The sequence below is a fragment of the Electrophorus electricus genome, chromosome 6 (genome assembly GCF_041902795.1).
Source record: "Electrophorus electricus isolate QZ-2024a chromosome 6, ASM4190279v1, whole genome shotgun sequence".
Classification (NCBI taxonomy): Eukaryota; Metazoa; Chordata; class Actinopteri; order Gymnotiformes; family Gymnotidae; genus Electrophorus; species Electrophorus electricus.
The window spans coordinates 2,120,001-2,139,284 of record NC_137502.1 but is presented as its reverse complement, the minus strand read 5'-3'; the positions used below and the strand labels follow the sequence as shown (position 1 = coordinate 2,139,284).

The 19,284-nt window shown below is 51.1% G+C and overlaps 1 protein-coding gene across 3 annotated transcripts in view; it reads right to left on the bottom strand.

The window, feature by feature from the left end:
- itpr2 (inositol 1,4,5-trisphosphate receptor, type 2) overlaps positions 1 to 19,284 on the bottom strand; it is a 70,238-nt gene that overhangs the window by 42,120 nt on the left and 8,834 nt on the right. For all 3 annotated transcript variants that reach the window (XM_035525495.2, XM_081715337.1, XM_035525496.2), the window contains 28 exons: positions 19,249 to 19,284; positions 17,834 to 17,982; positions 17,337 to 17,436; positions 17,066 to 17,226; positions 16,765 to 16,906; positions 15,958 to 16,116; positions 15,653 to 15,825; positions 15,337 to 15,456; positions 15,059 to 15,241; positions 14,603 to 14,854; positions 14,293 to 14,440; positions 14,036 to 14,186; positions 13,753 to 13,943; positions 13,004 to 13,124; positions 12,833 to 12,884; positions 12,327 to 12,492; positions 12,054 to 12,221; positions 11,714 to 11,803; positions 11,397 to 11,522; positions 11,137 to 11,259; positions 10,817 to 11,017; positions 10,263 to 10,514; positions 9,675 to 9,800; positions 9,450 to 9,578; positions 9,146 to 9,266; positions 8,339 to 8,523; positions 7,963 to 8,105; positions 7,004 to 7,112 (listed from right to left, as the gene is read on the bottom strand). The exon at positions 19,249 to 19,284 is cut by the window's right edge and continues 9 nt beyond it. In XM_035525495.2, coding sequence (XP_035381388.1) covers positions 7,004 to 7,112; positions 7,963 to 8,105; positions 8,339 to 8,523; positions 9,146 to 9,266; positions 9,450 to 9,578; positions 9,675 to 9,800; positions 10,263 to 10,514; positions 10,817 to 11,017; positions 11,137 to 11,259; positions 11,397 to 11,522; positions 11,714 to 11,803; positions 12,054 to 12,221; positions 12,327 to 12,492; positions 12,833 to 12,884; positions 13,004 to 13,124; positions 13,753 to 13,943; positions 14,036 to 14,186; positions 14,293 to 14,440; positions 14,603 to 14,854; positions 15,059 to 15,241; positions 15,337 to 15,456; positions 15,653 to 15,825; positions 15,958 to 16,116; positions 16,765 to 16,906; positions 17,066 to 17,226; positions 17,337 to 17,436; positions 17,834 to 17,982; positions 19,249 to 19,284 — 4,077 coding nt within the window. The remainder of the gene's footprint in view (positions 1 to 7,003; positions 7,113 to 7,962; positions 8,106 to 8,338; positions 8,524 to 9,145; positions 9,267 to 9,449; positions 9,579 to 9,674; positions 9,801 to 10,262; positions 10,515 to 10,816; positions 11,018 to 11,136; positions 11,260 to 11,396; positions 11,523 to 11,713; positions 11,804 to 12,053; positions 12,222 to 12,326; positions 12,493 to 12,832; positions 12,885 to 13,003; positions 13,125 to 13,752; positions 13,944 to 14,035; positions 14,187 to 14,292; positions 14,441 to 14,602; positions 14,855 to 15,058; positions 15,242 to 15,336; positions 15,457 to 15,652; positions 15,826 to 15,957; positions 16,117 to 16,764; positions 16,907 to 17,065; positions 17,227 to 17,336; positions 17,437 to 17,833; positions 17,983 to 19,248) is intronic.

Sequence of the window (19,284 nt, the reverse complement as noted above, 5' to 3'; positions counted from 1 at the left end):
ACCCCAACCTACCCTCCCCTCCCTCTACCTCTACCCCAACCTACCCTACCCTCCTTCTACCCCAACCTACCCTCCCCTCCCTCTACCCCAACCTACCCTCCCCTCCCTCTACCCCAACCTACCCTACCCTCCCTCTACCCCAACCTACCCTCCCCTCCCTCTACCCCAACCTACCCTCCCCTCCCTCTACCCCAACCTACCCTCCCCTCCCTCTACCCCAACCTACCCTCCCCTCCCTCTACCTCTACCCCAACCTACCCTCCCCTCCCTCTACCTCTACCCCAACCTACCCTCCCCTCCCTCTACCTCTACCCCAACCTACCCTACCCTCCTTCTACCCCAACCTACCCTCCCCTCCCTCTACCCCAACCTACCCTACCCTCCTTCTACCCCAACCTACCCTCCCCTCCCTCTACCCCAACCTACCCTCCCCTCCCCTCCCTCTACCCCAACCTACCCTCCCCTCCCTCTACCCCAACCTACCCTCCCCTCCCCTCCCTCTACCCCAACCTACCCTACCCTCCCTCTACCCCAACCTAACTTACCCTCCCTCTACCCCAACCTACCCTCCCCTCCCTCTACCCCAACCTACCCTCCCCTCCCTCTACCTCTACCCCAACCTACCCTCCCCTCCCTCTACCTCTACCCCAACCTACCCTACCCTCCTTCTACCCCAACCTACCCTCCCCTCCCTCTACCCCAACCTACCCTCCCCTCCCTCTACCCCAACCTACCCTCCCCTCCCCTCCCTCTACCCCAACCTACCCTACCCTCCCTCTACCCCAACCTAACTTACCCTCCCTCTACCCCAACCTACCCTCCCCTCCCTCTACCCCAACCTACCCTCCCCTCCCCTCCCTCTACCCCAACCTACCCTCCCCTCCCTCTACCTCTACCCCAACCTACCCTACCCTCCCTCTACCCCAACCTAACTTACCCTCCCTCTACCCCAACCTACCCTCCCCTCCCTCTACCCCAACCTAACCTACCCTCCCTCTACCCCAACCTACCCTCCCTCTACCTCTACCCCAACCTACCCTCCCCTCCCTCTACCCCAACCTACCCTCCCTCTACCCCAACCTACCCTCCCCTCCCTCTACCTCTACCCCAACCTACCCTCCCCTCCCTCTACCCCAACCTACCCTACCTTCCCTCTACACCAACCTACCCTACCTTCCCTCTACACCAACCTACCCTACCTTCCCTCTACACCAACCTACCCTACCCTCCCTCTACCCCAACCTACCCTCCCCTCCCTCTACCCCAACCTAACCTACCCTCCCTCTACCCCAACCTACCCTCCCTCTACCTCTACCCCAACCTACCCTCTCCTCCCTCTACCCCAACCTACCCTCCCTCTACCCCAACCTACCCTCCCCTCCCTCTACCCCAACCTAACCTACCCTCCCTCTACCCCAACCTACCCTCCCTCTACCTCTACCCCAACCTACCCTCTCCTCCCTCTACCCCAACCTACCCTCCCTCTACCCCAACCTACCCTCCCCTCCCTCTACCTCTACCCCAACCTACCCTCCCCTCCCTCTACCCCAACCTACCCTACCTTCCCTCTACACCAACCTACCCTACCTTCCCTCTACACCAACCTACCCTCCCTCTACCTCTACCCCAACCTACCCTACCCTCCTTCTACCCCAACCTACCCTCCCCTCCCTCTACCTCTACCCCAACCTACCCTCCCCTCCCTCTACCCCAACCTACCCTCCCCTCCCTCTACCCCAACCTACCCTCCCCTCCCTCTACCCCAACCTACCCTACCCTCCCTCTACCCCAACCTACCCTACCCTCCCTCTACCCCAACCTACCCTACCCTCCCTCTACCTACCCTACCCTCCCTCTACCCACCCTACCCTACCCTCCTTCTACCCCAACCTACCCTACCCTCCCTCTACCCCAACCTACCCTCCCTCTACCCCAACCTACCCTACCCTCCCTCTACCCCAACCTACCCTCCCCTCCCTCTACCCCAACCTACCCTCCCCTCCCTCTACCCCAACCTACCCTACCTTCCCTCTACACCAACCTACCCTACCTTCCCTCTACACCAACCTACCCTCCCTCTACCTCTACCCCAACCTACCCTACCCTCCTTCTACCCCAACCTACCCTCCCCTCCCTCTACCTCTACCCCAACCTACCCTCCCCTCCCTCTACCCCAACCTACCCTCCCCTCCCTCTACCCCAACCTACCCTCCCCTCCCTCTACCCCAACCTACCCTCCCCTCCCTCTACCCCAACCTACCCTACCCTCCCTCTACCCCAACCTACCCTACCCTCCCTCTACCTACCCTACCCTCCCTCTACCCACCCTACCCTACCCTCCTTCTACCCCAACCTACCCTACCCTCCCTCTACCCCAACCTACCCTCCCTCTACCCCAACCTACCCTACCCTCCCTCTACCCCAACCTACCCTCCCCTCCCTCTACCCCAACCTACCCTCCCCTCCCTCTACCCCAACCTACCCTCCCCTCCCTCTACCCCAACCTACCCTACCCTCCCTCTACCCCAACCTACCCTACCCTCCCTCTACCTACCCTACCCTCCCTCTACCCACCCTACCCTACCCTCCTTCTACCCCAACCTACCCTACCCTCCCTCTACCCCAACCTACCCTCCCTCTACCCCAACCTACCCTACCCTCCCTCTACCCCAACCTACCCTACCCTCCCTCTACCCCAACCTACCCTACCCTCCCTCTACCCCAACCTACCCTACCCTCCCTCTACCCCAACCTTACCCCTACATGCGTTACTGATTGACCCATTATGGACATGCGTTACTGATTGTCCCCCAGTTATTTTGTCTAAAATTATTTACACTTGTTGGATCATGTTAATGTTGTGATTCATCCTTTTGAATATTTATATGGAACATCTGGGATTGGTCAATTGCAATTTGTTACAAAGCACATTTGCATATTAAAGCTTTCTGCAAGCTCACCACCGCCAAAGCCAATACTGCTATAGCAATTAGCAATGAATATACAGTGTAGCCCTGAAAAGACGTTAATTTACAGAACGTCTCCAACATGCAGCAGTACTCCCCACAGTAGACAGGCAGCCCTGAAACACACAACACTGACGTGGGCCGAGTCACTCGGCGAAGCTCTCCGGGAATTCCCCGACGCAAATGTCCAAGTTAGCTGTGGGCTGGTGTGCTGGCGGTCTCGGGAGCTACAGCGCGAGCGCTAACACAGCCGAGCAGATGCCAACACACAATACGCTGGCTGAGGGCATACCATGCGTGCTGGGGCAGGCTTTTCACAGATGCATCTGTTGCCTAATCCAATGCTCCAGTTAACGAGCAGATTTAATAACCGTGTTGGATCAGGAAACGTCAGCAAACTGTCATCCACAGGAATGGAAATGGGACCCTTTGCTCTGCAGAACACAGACGTGCACCGTGTGCCATCTCTATGGCAACCCCACACTTTCTCAGACTGTGGAAGACGTCAAAGAGCACCACAAGACCGTCTAAACCGGTAGGCTTATCAGACGTTTGGAGGACAACCGTGTCACTGCCAAATAAAGGCATCGCTTGCCAGGGCCAGACGTGGACTCGGATGGAGAACGTGATTGGGAATCGGCCCTAAATGTGTTAGAGACTTGGGAGGATGGCAACAAGCCATGTTTCAAATCTCAAAACCAAACTTTGACATTTCTCCACTGTGTGAAAGTGGGAGTTCAACGCAGGGGACATGACCTAAACTGTAGAAGATTAAAAACTAAATTATTGAAGTGCTTTCAACTGATTACGCGCATCACACACAACTCCTCCAATATCCGCTTTGACAAATGTTCACGATGCTTTAAGCATCGTTTTGCTTATGTTATGGTTTATACTCCTGACGTGAAGCGCATAGACTGTCGGGATTTGGGCGGAGTTTAAAAGGGGCATGGTGTATGGTGTGGCCTCGTTCCTGATGGATTTCACCATGAGCCATTAAGCCACGGAGAATTTGGCCGTGTGCACACTCGCTGCGAGATCACGTCTGACTGCTGCACAACTCGCACGTCTGAGGATTTGATCAGTTCTTTAAATCTTCCCCATCTAATCGTTGCTGGCTACTTTTATAGTGCAGTGACTACGCGATGCGTTTAAAGGTGTGGATCCCTGGACACAAGCGTCTCTCCACACCGCGGAAAGTTGGAGTCTGGTGGTTATGCATCTGCACGATTGTGAGCGAGTGTGCGCTTTATCTGAGCGCTCAGGAGAGGGTGGTCTGCTGATGTGTGTGTTGCTCTGGGATAGTGATAATCCAGGGGGGTTATCAGAAAGGCCCGCAGGCTCTGAGCGTGCGCGTGAGAGAGATTTATAAGTGGGAGGTTGGTAATCTGTAAAGCTGCTTAGCCTAAGGGCAGTGGTGTGAAACTTGACAGAGAGGAAAAGAGAAAGAATTACATAACTTCTCTTTACTGTGTCAAACAGGAGAGGTGGGTTTACACACACACACACACACACACGAGTAATGTGAGACAGTTCACTCTTGGGGCATGACTAGCCACAGAGACCTGAATGACATGATGTCTCCCCCCCCACACACACACACACACACTTCCTATTTTTTAATAAGGCCTGAGTGTATGTAGCGTATTAAGCTAAGAAAGGAGAGTCGACAGCTTTGTGACTGGTGAGATTCAGTCAAACTGGCAGTAAGACAAGATTTTTCAGTTACACCTAGCGACTCCCCTCCACACACACACACACACACACACACACGGTCATCCAAGAATAGTAATGACTGACATTTTAAATCTATAAAATATCCAATTAATAAAAATACTCATATCTACATTTTTTCCATCAGCTGTACTGAAGCGTTCTGACCCAACCACACCCACCCTCAAATCACCTTGCTGTACTCAGAGCTCAGATAAACCCACACACACACACACAGAGTGGAAACTAGAGACGATAGCTCGTGTGTGGTATGTGACCCATCTACGGAGCAGGGTGGGGTAGCCCTGAGAAACTAGTGGACATTCTGTAGATTTGATTCAGACCCTGCTGCTGTGTCCCTGGATGCCACGCTGTCCTCATGAGACAAACCACCACTCATCTACCACTGTAAGTAGCACGTTAAAGGATCAGAACGGAAACCAAAGTTGGGAGTCCTGTATTGTATCTACACAGACGCACACACAGAACCTCTAGAAGGCACAGAGACCTTCAGACCAATTATACATACTCATGAGTCATGACCTGCTGCTTAGCAACTGAGTCACGAGAGCGAGAAAGAGAGACAGGGAGAGAGAGAGAGAGAGGGAAAAAAAACACGTGATGGGCCACGTGAGTCTGGCTCAGTCACTGCAGCCTGGTTACGTAAGCACATCACCCCCTGCTCTGTCTCCTCATGGACTGAGCAGGCTGGGCTCAGCGCCAGGCCCCACCCTCCACTGCCTGGCCCCACCCTCGCATGGCTTCCCCCTCCCCCTGCCCCTCCCACGCAGCACGGCGCTAAACTGCACTCGGGCCTGTGTGTGACTGCAGCACCACATACAGGACAAGGACACACACACACACACACACACACACACACACACACACACCTCTAAATGACAGCACTCTTCTCTGATCGTCACCTCAAAGGTGAGAGGCTGCGAGATACTGTGCAGGAGGAGAAGGTTGGGACTGGAGCTCCAGTTATGCTGCGTCAAAGCTTCTCATCCCTGTCTGGCTCGTGCACTCTCTCACTCACTCTTTCTCTCACTCCCTCTCTCCCTCCCTCCCTCTGGCTGCAGTCTGCTCTCTGCAGTATTGATTTGTTATGCTGGGCTGCTGTAACAGCCCCCCCCTCTCTCTCGCATTCTCTGTCTGTGTCTCACTCTTTGTCTGTCTCTCACTCTCCATCTGTATCTCACTCACTCTCCGTCTGTGTCTGTCGGTCTCGCTCTCTGTCCGTCTGTCTCTCTCTCACTCACTCTATATCCATCTTTCTGTTACTCACTCTCTCTGCCTCTCACTCTCCATCTGTCTCACTCTCTCTTTCTCTGCATGGTACACCGAGCACATCCTCACGTGCATCTGCCTTATGTAACAACACTCTCTGCTCTGTCGGCTGAATACTGATCAGCTGTCTGAGACTCTCAGCTCCCAGCCAATGCTACCAGAAGTCTGTGGGGAGAGCTTAGGTCATCCATCTCGCTCACACACACACACACACACACACACACACACACACACACACACACACACACACACACACACACACACACACACACACACACACACACACACACACACACACACCTCTCCCTCAGGGGTCAACAGGTTTAAGTGTCATTTAGGTCCCTCTAGCACCCTCTCCTGGTGACTGCCAGCAGAGACCTCCTGGAGATTTCTCCGGAGTCCTTCTGGAGGCAGCCTACATCAGACAGCCTTCATCCCACCCCCGCCGTAATAACACTCATCTTGGAGTGAGACAGGCCAGCTAGCACACAGTGCACCAGATACACAGATAAGGAGACGCCGCACAGAACAGCGGTTTGGCTTGCGTGAAGATGGATACTGATATCCGTAGTAACCAAACATCAGACTGCGTTTCATACACGGGTCTTTCAATCAGAACTCCAGGACATAAACGCCCCCCCGCCACACACACACACACACACACACACACACACACACTTCAAAAGCAATAAAAACACAAACAACTGGAATTCAATTAGTTTTAGAAGTTAACTTTCAAAGGGTTTTTGTTTTCTGTGATTAATTTTAGATTTTACTTTACGACGACCTCAAAACATGTCTGTATGAAAATCAATATCTTAAATAAATAAATTTTAAAAGATACGACCTGAAATAAAAAATAATTTCGTTGTACAGAAACAGAAGTGCAGAGGAGAGGTGACGCTAGACCTTTATGCTGCGATCTTCTGCTTATAACTCTGTCTTTAGAACTCACTGCCGTTACACTCAGCCTAGCACGAACCCTCACGCCGCGTGAGGTTTGGCAGAAGGTGTGGGGGGTGTCCAGGACTGACCCGTTCGTCAAAGCTCTCCTTCTGGTCCAGCATCTCCTCGAGGGTCTGCAGGACCTTGATGCAGAGCTTCTCCTCCTTGTCCATCAGCTTCTTGGTGTGTTTGATCAGTCTGAAAGCAGACACAAGACCCACCCCTCCGGTGAGCGCAACTCCACCGGGCTCACCCTGCCACACCTTCACGTTCAACTCATCCAACCTCCGCAGTTCTGCCGCTTTTCGGGAAGGGTGAGGGGGATCTTCATCAATAAGAAGTCCATTATTACCATCTCTTTTCTTTACTAAGTATTTAGTGTTCCATGCCTGTTTCTTAAGAAACAGTTTATTTTTGTGAAAGCAAAATTGAAATACAATTGTTCTTATGGTTTCACAACACGAGCGCAAGTGTTCGACTGAAGCAGAGTATTTGTTTCTTGTTAGCAAACCTTAAAAATCATGAATGTATTGCGAAAATGTATTCCGAGTATTGTGATGGAACATTTCTGCTGTATCGCCCACCTCTAACTGACATTACATAAGAGTACGCGAGCGCTGCAGCAGGTGGGTTTTTCTGGGCTCTGTGCTGTGGTTTTCAGGGTGAATCACGCGGGCCTGAGTGCTTATGCAACATCACAGGCACATCAGGTGGTCATACACCCTTCTCCTGTTCTCAGGCATGCAGACAGCCCACCGTCCTGCCCTGATCACCTGCTGCAGCTGGACAAAACAACCTCTGCTGGATGAGATGAGTGCAAATGCTTAGTATGATTATTTAGAAAACCATTAAATGTTAAAAACATATACGCCCACAGATTGTGCACCTTAGTTTAACACACATGTGGGGGAATTCTGGCTTGACTTGTGAGCGGATGTGGTTTAGTCCATCGTACACGGAGATATAATGAGCTTTGATTTCAATAACTGATATCTTGGGCTGTGTTCGTATGAGCATACGTGTGCGTGCGTGCATATAAACGTCTCACTTTGTCATGAAAGCACCGGTTTCACATCGTAGCCTTGCCATCTCAGGAAACAACATCTCTGGGTTGTACAGTACATCAACCAACACAGAGAACTCAGCCTCCACCCATGGACTGAACTGCTCCTTCAGGTACGCCACCATACCCTGCACATGCACGTGGACACACACACACACACACACACACACACCCCGGAAAAGGTGATGAAGGTGTAACAGTGTGCAAACAACAACTACCTCAGGAGGTTTGAACGGAGAGAACGTGAGCTGCTGGGAGGGACCAGGGAGGCCTGCAGAAGGAGCTCCAACCCTCGGCCAGCAGGGTCACGGGGCCCGACACCTCCATCACCTAGGTCTCAGGGCCACATCACCTGCAGTACCTGCAGTTTCTCAATGATGTTCTTATAGTCCAGACCGCCCTGAATGTCCTTGCGGGGACGAAAGCGGACAGCGTTGAGCCTCCAGTCCTTAGCCGCACGCTGCACCATGGTGGTGTGTGTCTTCAGAGACAGCGTGTTCACCTGACTGTCCAGATCCACTGGGATGGGAATGTTGCGGTTTTTAGCTGAAGGGAACATGGGAAATATGGAGTTTAGCTTAACACTGCATTCAGGATGTGGCCTTTCTCAGCGCCTCATTTAAAAGACACACCAACACGTTACAGACTGATCATTTGAGTTTCATGTAGCACATGGATTTTTCACCAGTTCTCCAGAGTGTGTGTGAGTAATGGCAGTCACATGAATAACTAATAACTACAGTCACATCAATAATGATAGTAACAAAACCAGCATCAGCATGCTGGTGGATCATACCTGGCATACATGATCCTATTCATTGTCAGTGGGAAACAGTGATATGGGTTGATGTAGCTAAATAAACATCATATGTTTGGTAAAAATATCTGTGTATTTTTGTTGCTCGGCTAGGTTAGCGCCGTGACTTTCAGCATTTCAGCAGTTTTTTCTAGCCGTATTTTTATTTTTTAAGCAATTTTGCGATGACAGTCAGTAGTGAAGTGTGATACATTTCTCAGACATTTCTTCCAGCATCTACGTCATCTGCTGTGATGTTTTCTGCAATGAAATTGTGCCTTTATATAACTAGCAGAAATCTAGCATCTGTGGGGTAGTAAATACCAACAGTTCAAAAGTGGGTCATTAGCTGCTTCTGGGGCTCAAACTCACCCACGTCGGCCAGGGTCTTAATGCAAGACTCAGTGTTGGTCTTCTGTACGGTCACGAGCCACGGACAGTTGTAAAGTCTCAGTGCTGACTCCAGCAGCTTGATAAAAAGCTCCTGATGCATCTGGCAAACCACAAAGAGAAAAAGATAAAGAGTTAATAAATGTGTGCTTAGTAAACGTGAGAGAAGACTTGACGGAGTGGGGGGGGGGGGGTGACGCTAGCCAGACGGACTGGATCGGAGCTGACCCACGAGACATACTGGATCAGCCACAGTGAAGAAGGTGTACCTCTACACACACTCTACCTTCAGGTTAGCACTGTTGACGGAGAACTGGGAGCTAAAGAAACCCTTGATGATGGCCATGATGGTCTCTGTGACATACTTCTCCAGCACAGTGTCCGCATGCTTCCTGTCTGTGGAGGTGTTACATACCTGGAGGGCACACACACACACACACACACATGGAGCATGGAATCTGGATAAGGCCTGTGAGGGAAATTTTAGAAGGGATTGTGCTAGCCTTTTTACCCGGGCCATGTCAATGAGGAAGTTCTCAAACAGCTTCCAGATGTGATGGCTGGTGTAGATCTCCTTCATCTCCACTTCAGTGTCAACGTAGCAGTGGTTCACGAAGTTCACGTAGGCTATCTTTACCTGCAGGGGAACCCATCCAAGAAGCAGGCTGAAATGTGTAACCGTGGCAATCGACCCTGTTCTCCTCCTCTCCCCATGACACAATGCAGCAGCACTGGTGACATCACCCAGTGGATTATTTGCATCAAGCTTCCTCTCTTTTGAGTGACCAATCAATTATTTTATCTTTTAACTGTCAAAGGACATTCCGGACAGTCACATGTTGCAAGAACATGAGAAGGAAAACCTACTATAATCTTATAACCAAACAAGATTATTTCTGCAAAATCCACAACAGGGACTTTGAGGGACTTTAGGGACATCGGTGTGGTGGGTTCAGAAAGAGCAAACCAGCACCTATAGTCCTAACCATAAGCAGAAACCACCTGCGCCCAACCAAACGATGGCCACTGGTCTGTCCCCAGGCTAGCCGCTCAGGTTAGCCCCTCGCAGGAAGCCGTGGAGACGAGGGGGCCCACTGACCTCCGGGATGCAGTCTTCGTGGACGACCACCTTGACAATGTCGTCAAGGGGAAGCAGGGAGTTGCATTTGATCTCCGTGTAGACGTTCTTGCCCTCGGTACATGCAGCCAGCAGCTCCACCAAGTTGGTGTGGTAGGCCAGCTGACCGTCTGGGTCCTGGCGAACTTTCTCCGAGGTCATCATCTCCAGGAAGGTGTGGAAAGAGGCGCGGTCATTGTAGAAGACGAGCACATCTTCGCCACCATTCGCCAGCTGTGGCGGACGACAAGTAGGGACAGGCGTCAGTTTCCACTTTAGAAACGATTACAGTCCAATGACTGCTACAAGACAGTTAAAGCATAAAACAAATAAGGACAGAAGGATCTCAATAACAACTGATCTATTTGCCCAGTACCCCTCCAAGTGCCCAACCCAGTGGTATAGCCCAGTACCCCTCCAAGTGCCCAACCCAGTGGTATAGCCCAGTACCCCTCCAAGTGCCTAACCCAGTGGTATAGCCCAGTACCCCTCCAAGTGCCCACCCTCCCCGCAGTGGTCCAGCCTGGCTTCCTCACCTCTGTCATCACCTTGTCCTGGCACTTCTTCATGTTCTTGCCGTCGGCCTTGACGATGGTCTGCAGAAAACGCAGGTAGTCCACGTGGCGTCCGTGCATGGCGATGCACTGCACAAAGTGGTGCACCACGCGGTCGCTGATGTCATTGCACAGGTGGCTGTTGTTCTGGAAAATGTAGCGCATGGTCTTTGCCTCCAGGAGCTGTATGAGAGAGCCAAGAGAGGCTACTGTCAACTCGGCAACGGTGCTGCAGCTGTGCGCGTACGTGGGACCAACCGCACGCCCCTCGGGCTCAGGGCTCGGGAGCTGCTGGAACCTACCCCCGGGGTCAAGAAGAGGTTGATGTGTTTATGGAGCAGGATCTGATTCTGAGGGTTGTCCAGGCAGAAGTTCTGCAGGAACGTGTGGGCCAGGTTCATAATCTCCAACATCTTTGTGTCTTGCTGAAGACAGATATGAGGGGACAGCAAGTTAAAACATCAGCGTGTTAATTCACCAACACGCCCCACCGGACCCGGAGAGGACAGACAGGTCAGGGAGACTGTCGTGACTCATTTGGAAGGCGTGTCCAGGTACTTACTTTGTCATAGGGGATCTGGAGCAGGTCCAGGACCACCGTGTGAGCCCCCATGTTCTTCAGCAGACGCTGCTGTTGCATGCGCACCTTCTTAATGTTGTAGCACAGCCGACTGAGGCGCTGCAGGATCTAGTGACCAACGCAAGCCTGTTACCATGACACTCACCCACAGCAGGAGAAAACACCTACACCTACATCAGCTTCTGCAAGAGGAACGGCCTTAACATGGAGGTGGTGATGTCTCTCGGAAGGGAACTGTGAGACGATGTGCTATCTGACAAGAGGCAATTACAGCCGTGCCCAATTACAGCTTTACCCACCTCTTTGACGATTTTATAGTTGTTGGCCTTGTTGCTATCTATCTGTGGCTTAGCATTTCCGTCCTGTACGGGACTCAGGAGGCCCATGTCCTGTAACACACACAAAGAGACATCACATTTCATAAACACACAATATACAGCACACACACACTTTCCACTTAAAAGTCAGTGATGCTCAGTATATTCTCTCTTAATTTAAGTGGCACCTGAACCACTCAGATGTGTTTTTAACTTCTCATTGTGCTAGCTAGGTGTCTCCATGTCCTGGTCTAGCTACTTGGAACTCTAAACGGAGTTACCAGGTGAGTAAGGCTGCTGTGTCTGCCACTAGAGGGCGTACCTCCATGTTCTGCTCCTTGGCCTGGTTTTCAGCAATGTCCTCGTTTCCGTAGCCCCCGCTCTTCTCCACCCACAGCTCTGACTTCTCCACCGTCAGCCGGAGCTGGTCCAGGTCTGCCTTGATCTGCTTGTAGCTTTCCACGTCGGACTCCGAGACTAGCAGCTGCACCTGCACACGGGAACACGGCGGCGATGAAAATACAAGAAACGTAGGAGAGAAACCCCAACGTGAGACTGAAGTGAAGCGGAGGGGTGAGAGAAGGGGTTGAGGGACCTGTTTGAAGGCCTGGAGGACCTCAGCTCTCTGGCTGAAGTGTTTGAAGATGAGCTGCAGAGAGCCGGAGACCAGAGGAGGGTAGTCCTGCATGATGAGGTGAATCAGGACTCGCAGAAACGTTCGGCCGCCTTCATCGTCCAGGTCTACTGAGGTGCTTTCCTTACTGAGATCCACACACACACACACATTTTTGTTGCTGTTCAGCTCAGCTACATTCCATTTCTCTTTTAAAAAAGTTGCGAACACACTGAACATAATTCCATAATTATATGATTCTTTCATGTAAAAACATTGTGACGAACAGCAGTTATGAGATGTAAAAGCTGACATCAGTCACTAACGTGGGAACAGGACTTCCGTTAACACACATACAGAAAGTCCGGCAGGGAGCTGTTAATAGACCACGCGCAAAACGTTACACCTCCCTAGTGCTCACTTATCACTCACTTATAAAGAAGGAGCTCACAAATGACTTGAAAAACTTAAAATGGCCTTAAACTCACCTTCCAGCAAACATGTTCTCAGCCAGTTCAGCAATCTCTTCCAAGTTTGGCTCTACACACACACACACACACACACACACACACACACACACAGCCTATAGTCAGCCAATGGAACCTGGATTTGCCTGGACGCACAAGGGAAACGTGTTTCGACACCGAGTGCGTCCTCACCAGCTGGCGTCTGTGCAAAGTCCGACGTCGTGCTGTCCGTTATGCTCTGGTCTCTGAACTCTTGCTTGTAGACGGAGAGGAGGTAGGTGATCCGGTAATCCAGACGCACGCTCAGAATGAACTATGGTGGAACGGCACATGCAGGGTTGACACATAGGAGTACAGCAGAACGGTCTTAGGTTGTGTCAGATGCTTGGTTGCAGAGACAAAGTCATGTGCCATCGGCTTCCACGGGACATAATCCCAGGGCATAAACTGTGTGCTGTCTAAGTTTAAAACCAATTTTTTTTTACAGAAAATATAACCCACCACAAAGCAATGTCAACCCGACTCTGAAAGCTAATTTAATACTTTAATTTTACAAGAGTACAATTACGGAGCCTTATATTAACACGCAAAACGCTTCAGACACGGTATACCCCATTCACCAGTGGTCAGTTCCTGACCATGCAACCACGGCTGACAATGTCATTTAGGTTTGTTGATTCTGTGTTGAGCTGGTACAAGCCACCAGCAGTTCTGGGGTCAAACACCAACCAGTGAGGAAGGGCTGAAGGTGACCATCCATGGCAACAGAGAGACAGCAGGCGTGTACACCTACAAAGCCTTTCTAAAACGCCGACAGGACAACTGACCCAGCTCATGCCAACTGACCAAGTTCATGCCAAATACTGCTTTTTACTGCTAGCATCGCATTAGTGTGCGTGCTCTGTATTCACAGTGGTCTATGGTGAACACACGGCCAGCACCTGCAGAATCTCGATGATCCTCAGCTTGGTGTCCATCACAACCACGTCCTGGTTGTTAGGACAACTGAGCGGGTTTGCGAGGTTCGTCATCTGTGTGGACTCGGGGCTGTTGGGGAGCATGGTTCCTCTGCTGAGAACCATCTGAGTCATCATCTCGCCCACGCCGTGGATAGTGCGCAGGACATTATTACCTACACACACACACACACACACACACACACACACTTCTCAGTGGTCTGCGTACAGCCAAGAGGAGGCTTGTGGTGAGGCACCCTGGTCTGACCTGCGTCAGGGTGCTGTTTGCTCAGCTTGGACATGAAGGTGAGAGGATGCTGCACAATGTCCAGGATGGCCAGGAGGGTGCGGGTGAGACCCAGCAGCTCATCGAAGCTGTAGAAACCGAAATAGACCAGATTCCTTGCCAAGTTAACCACCTGAGAGAGAGAGAGAGACACACACAGACAGACAAAGGCCACTTAGCTCATAAAAGCACCGAGGGGTGGTGGTGGTGAGGGGTCAAATCAGATCAGATCAGATCACCTCCAGAGTGAGCTCATTCTTCTCCTCGTCTCCGAAGGGAAAGGACTGGACCAGGACGTCTTTCAGGTACTCGTCGACAAAGTCCATGGTGGAGGCGAGCTTATTCTTCATGTCTTCTCTGGACATGTCTCGGAACTCGTAGTCATACCTGCCACACACACACACACACACACACACTTGAGATCCAGCAGTACGAGAAGAACGTCTGCAACCACGACAACGGGCACAACCTGGCAAACATCGGCCAGCGAAAAGGCTGGCCTGGACCTCGAGCGCCCCCTGCAGCCTGTCCCCGGCCTCGCACACTCACTCTTTCACAGTGACCTTCGAGGGGATCTCGTTCCAGAGGCGGGCGTAGCGGACAGGCACCACGGCCTCCTGAGGGTCGCGGTCCACGTGCATGTGCAACATGAGACGACAGAAGGAGGCACGGAGGTTAAAGGGCAAACACTCGTCACACATGCAGCGCAGGATCAACTCCACGGGCATGTGGGTTGAGATCTGGTTGATGGCCAGGTACTGGCGGTCCAGACACATCTTGGCAAAGAGGTTCAGCTGGCATCTGCAGCGGGGGGGGGGGGGGAAGCAAGATTCCACAGATGTTTACCCGCCGCAGGAAATATCGTCTTTTACACTCCAAACGTAAAGTGCTATATGAAGAAAGACGATATAAAACTCCCTATAAATAAACATTAATAAAGATTAAATCACATATCGCCACCATCTATTGCTATTATAGTGCAGGCAGACAGTGAGGAAGGTGGACCTGTAGTAGGTGAGGCTGTCCATGTCTTTTTTGTTGCTGCTCTTGGCATCCTGCGCCAGGTGGCGGATGGACTTGCCATAGGGCTCCTTGTTCTCATCAATCCAGTAGAGCCAGACCTCATCCTCCTCGCTGTCGTCGTGCATGAGTGGACTGTCCAGACCGCTACCGCTGGGTGCAAGCAGCCTGGGTGGGCAACACATACGCGCACACGGATTTAAAGTGTAGTTAGATGTGTAGCAGGTCACCACGGCGCGCCGCCCCTGGCCGTTCTCACTCACTTGGTCTGCATGAGTATGTCGGCGTTGCCGGGGTTCAGCATGAATTTGCAGATGAGCTCCTGTGTAACAGGGATGGCCGTTTTGTTGGAAACGCAGAGGTCTGAGAGGTAATCCAGAAACCTGCGGGCAGAGCGCTACGTTTAATTTACCAACTCACTCCTAGTGTGTCTGAGTGACAATACCAACACGTCATCAGCAAAGGACACTGCAGACCATGTTTGGTGGTGTTTGGTGGGGTGTCATTTGCGAGCATATTTTTGAGGTGGCAGTCTGCCTTTGGTGGTGTTCAGTGGTGTTCGAGGCGGCGGTGGTGCACCTCGGCTCTCGCGTCTTGCGCAGCAGCTTCACGAAGGTCTCGATTTCGCGTGCCGTGATGTGTTTCTCCAGGAGCTTCCGGTTGTTGTGCAGCAGAGCGGTGATGGTGTCTTCTGCCAGGATCTCATAGCCAATCTGAGCTTGCATGATGGAGAACTTCTTGGCTATGTACTCCTGACAGGAAGAGGAAAAGAGAAGAGGGTTAACCCACTGGTAGACGTGTCACCTGGGTCACTCCAATCAGGACACTGTAGACACTGGAACCCTTGGTCACGCATGTGTGAGGATGTATGTGTGTATTCGTGCCTGGTTCTTCCGGTAGTCCTGCTGCGAGTGCCGCAGTGCTCTATAGCAGAGCTGGAGCATGTACTTGAACTGGGTATTACACTGCTCACTCAGCTCCTCCAGTGGCACCACAGGACGGGATTCACCTCCACCCAGCGGGGCTCTCAGGATACCAAAGATCTGATAACACACACACAAACACAAATAAACACAAAAAAATACAGAAATCAAGAAGGTAACATTTTCTGGAGATAACCTTTGTAAAATGAGCCTCTGATATCTTAATATCGCTAATATCCAACACCTAATACCTAAACATCTATTAAAACCTTAATATGCAAACAGTCTTGCACATCCACAGAATGTGTGTACTTACTGAGTCTGTAAATCCCTTAAAAGACAAACAACCAGCAAAGTACTGTTCAGTATTCAGTACTGTTCGGTATCAGATGTTGCAGTAGTGTTCAGTATACTTCAGTATCAGATGTTGCAGTAGTGTACAGTATCAGTTATTACAGTACTGTTCAGTATTCAGTACTGTTCAGTATCAGATCTTGCAGTAGTGTTCAGTAGTGATCTTGTGTGTTTGGAGAAGATGCTATTTGGTTCATGAAGGTGAGACTTACTGTGGGCAGAAGTTTGAATTGCATAATGACTCTGGACAAATATTTCAATGATGTTTTGTGCATTTTACATTATATTTTAATCCAAGTATTTAAATGGGTGTGTGGATGTGCAACATTCTCTAAGGCCCGCACAAACATGTTTATGACTGTGTGTGTGTACGCGTGCGCACCCCCGTATGTGTGTGCGCATGCGTGTGCATACCTGGGCGAGAATATTCTGCTCCCTCATTAGTTTCTGTCTCTCTCTGTTGGGGTTGGAGATGACCACAGAGAGCACATCCTGGCCGTTGTTGGCCACATCACACACAAAGAAGATCAAATCTTCTAGCAGCTTGTTCACAAACCTGTGCGACACACACACAATGTCTAAACCACAGCGTGCTCAAAAACACAACCTATCCCACACTATCGCACCACCATGTCCAACCATTCAAACCTCACAGATACGCAACTTAATGCACATTGCAAAATAAAAGTCCCCTCGTGGTGGGTATGAAGCGTACCTGCGGTCATTGGGAGTGAAGGTACCAATCTCTAGCTGCCTCACACACGACTCCAGTACCTTATTGGCATCGTTAGCAAAGTCCAGGTCTCGGACCTCCGACAGGGGCACAGAGACGATAGCAAAGGCTTCCTTGTCCTCCTTGATGGGACATGTACCAATCTGCAAGGCCAGAGAAGAGAACAGGCATCCAGCAACTGTATGCACGGTCAGCAAGGGTGGGTATGCTACACTCCCCAGGCTAGCCCCCTCACACCATAACCTTCACCCACCTTCAGCATCACAGGTCGGTCCTCATCCGTGTCGATAGGGATGTTGGTGCTTGTAACCCAGGTGTTGGTGCACAGGTTTCTCAGTCGGACATAAGAGTTCCTGGAATCACAGAGCTGGTTTAGGATCTCCAGGATATTAACATGGTGCCCCAGGGCTTTTAACCCAATGTCTCCTCTACTATGGGGGCAGAGAACAGTCGGTGTGACGTTGTGTCACACTCATCAAGGAAGTCAAACAGGACTTCAGTGTGAAGGCTAACTGTAGCCAGCCCTCAAGTCAGTTTTACTGAAAGCTGGAAACACAATTCCTTTTTCATGTAAGATGACAAACATACACACACGGCGTAGGGAGATTAGGCTGGGGAAGACTATAGTATGAATTTAATGCACTCAAAACTGAAGCAGGAAAGGACAACATGGTGAACGCAGACTACGGAGACAATGACAGGAACGGTTCGGTGTGTGTGTGTGTGTGTGTGTGTGTGTGTGTGTGTAACCTGGGAACGAGACAGTCAGCCCGCTGCAGGGTAGTGGCATCCAGCTCGAACAGCGAGGCGATGTCGTTACTATGAGAAACGGCCACCAAGATGTAGGTGATCTTCTCCACCTGCTGCTTCTTCTTTGAGTACATAGAGTCCACCTCCACCTGCGGCGAGAGGCAAGATGTGGGTGGAGAGCGGCCCTGGTGGAGACAGACCAGACCCACACCCATGTACATACACATGTACACACTCATATACACCACCCGTGTACATACACACGCACACACTCATGGACGCACCCGTGTACACACACACACACACACACACACACACACACACACACACATGTTGCTGCTGGTCCAGGTCCTTCACTGTACTCAATAAAGAGTTTCATTTCCACTGTCTTGTGTCATTAATCCTCAGTTCTATATGTAGTCCTACACCAGTCATACGTGGCATCCTTACACTGAACACACCTCACATGCACAACACACACATCTGCCTGCATGCATACACACACACGCACGCTCAGCCCCACATGAAGCGTGATTGTCATACCACTCTGTTGAGGGTATCTGATCTTCACCATGCATTTACGGTAAAGTCATACTCAACAGAAAGAACAGGGACCAACATCTACATGACCCAAACACAGCCTCCAAACGTCTCGCTGACGACGGCAAGACGCTTTCTTTACAATCAGATATGGAGAAGGGCATTTGGAGAACGACGGAAAGGCAGGACTCATCTCCGATAGAGATTTCATGCTGGAATTTGTATGGATGAGGGTTTAGAGAAAAGCATTTCAGTCTAGACGTGTTATTAACCCAACACTGTTTTCCTCTCTCTCTCTCAACACTTTCTGACTCTCTCCTCTTTCTCTCTCTCGTGCAACTCACACTTGCAGGAAGCAGACGTGCTGTCTGCCTGTTCCCCCCCGCCCCCCCGGACGCACTAGACTCAGCCCTTACGTAAGACGCCCCCGCCACGTGAGGGGTGTTGAGCCAGCCAGAAGTGGGTGTGCATCTGGAACTGCTGGCTCGGAATAACCAACAAAGCACAACGGTGCGGAGGGAAGAGTACGGATCCCATACGTCTCCAGAGAGCAGGGAATGAGAGAGAGAGAGATTATATAATCATGATGGTGTAGGAGTGGGGGCTGAGGACATGCTGGGATAAGAGACTCAGTGCCAATCAGCTTCTACCTCTGCAGTCGCACACTGTCCACACACACACACACCAAATAAATATTTCTAAAGCTTTTGTATTCTTGTCAAATAGGTGCTATAAATGCACAAATTCCCCTGGTGCCACACTACCCGGCCACACACTGCAGGATTCTGGGTTTCCACGACATCAGACAAACGTGGAAAGTTTAAGGAACACAACCTTCTCCCACGGTCTGAGCGCAACCCTGCCTCTGTACCTACCTCAGTTTTGGAATCTGCGCTGTCGTCATGGTAATC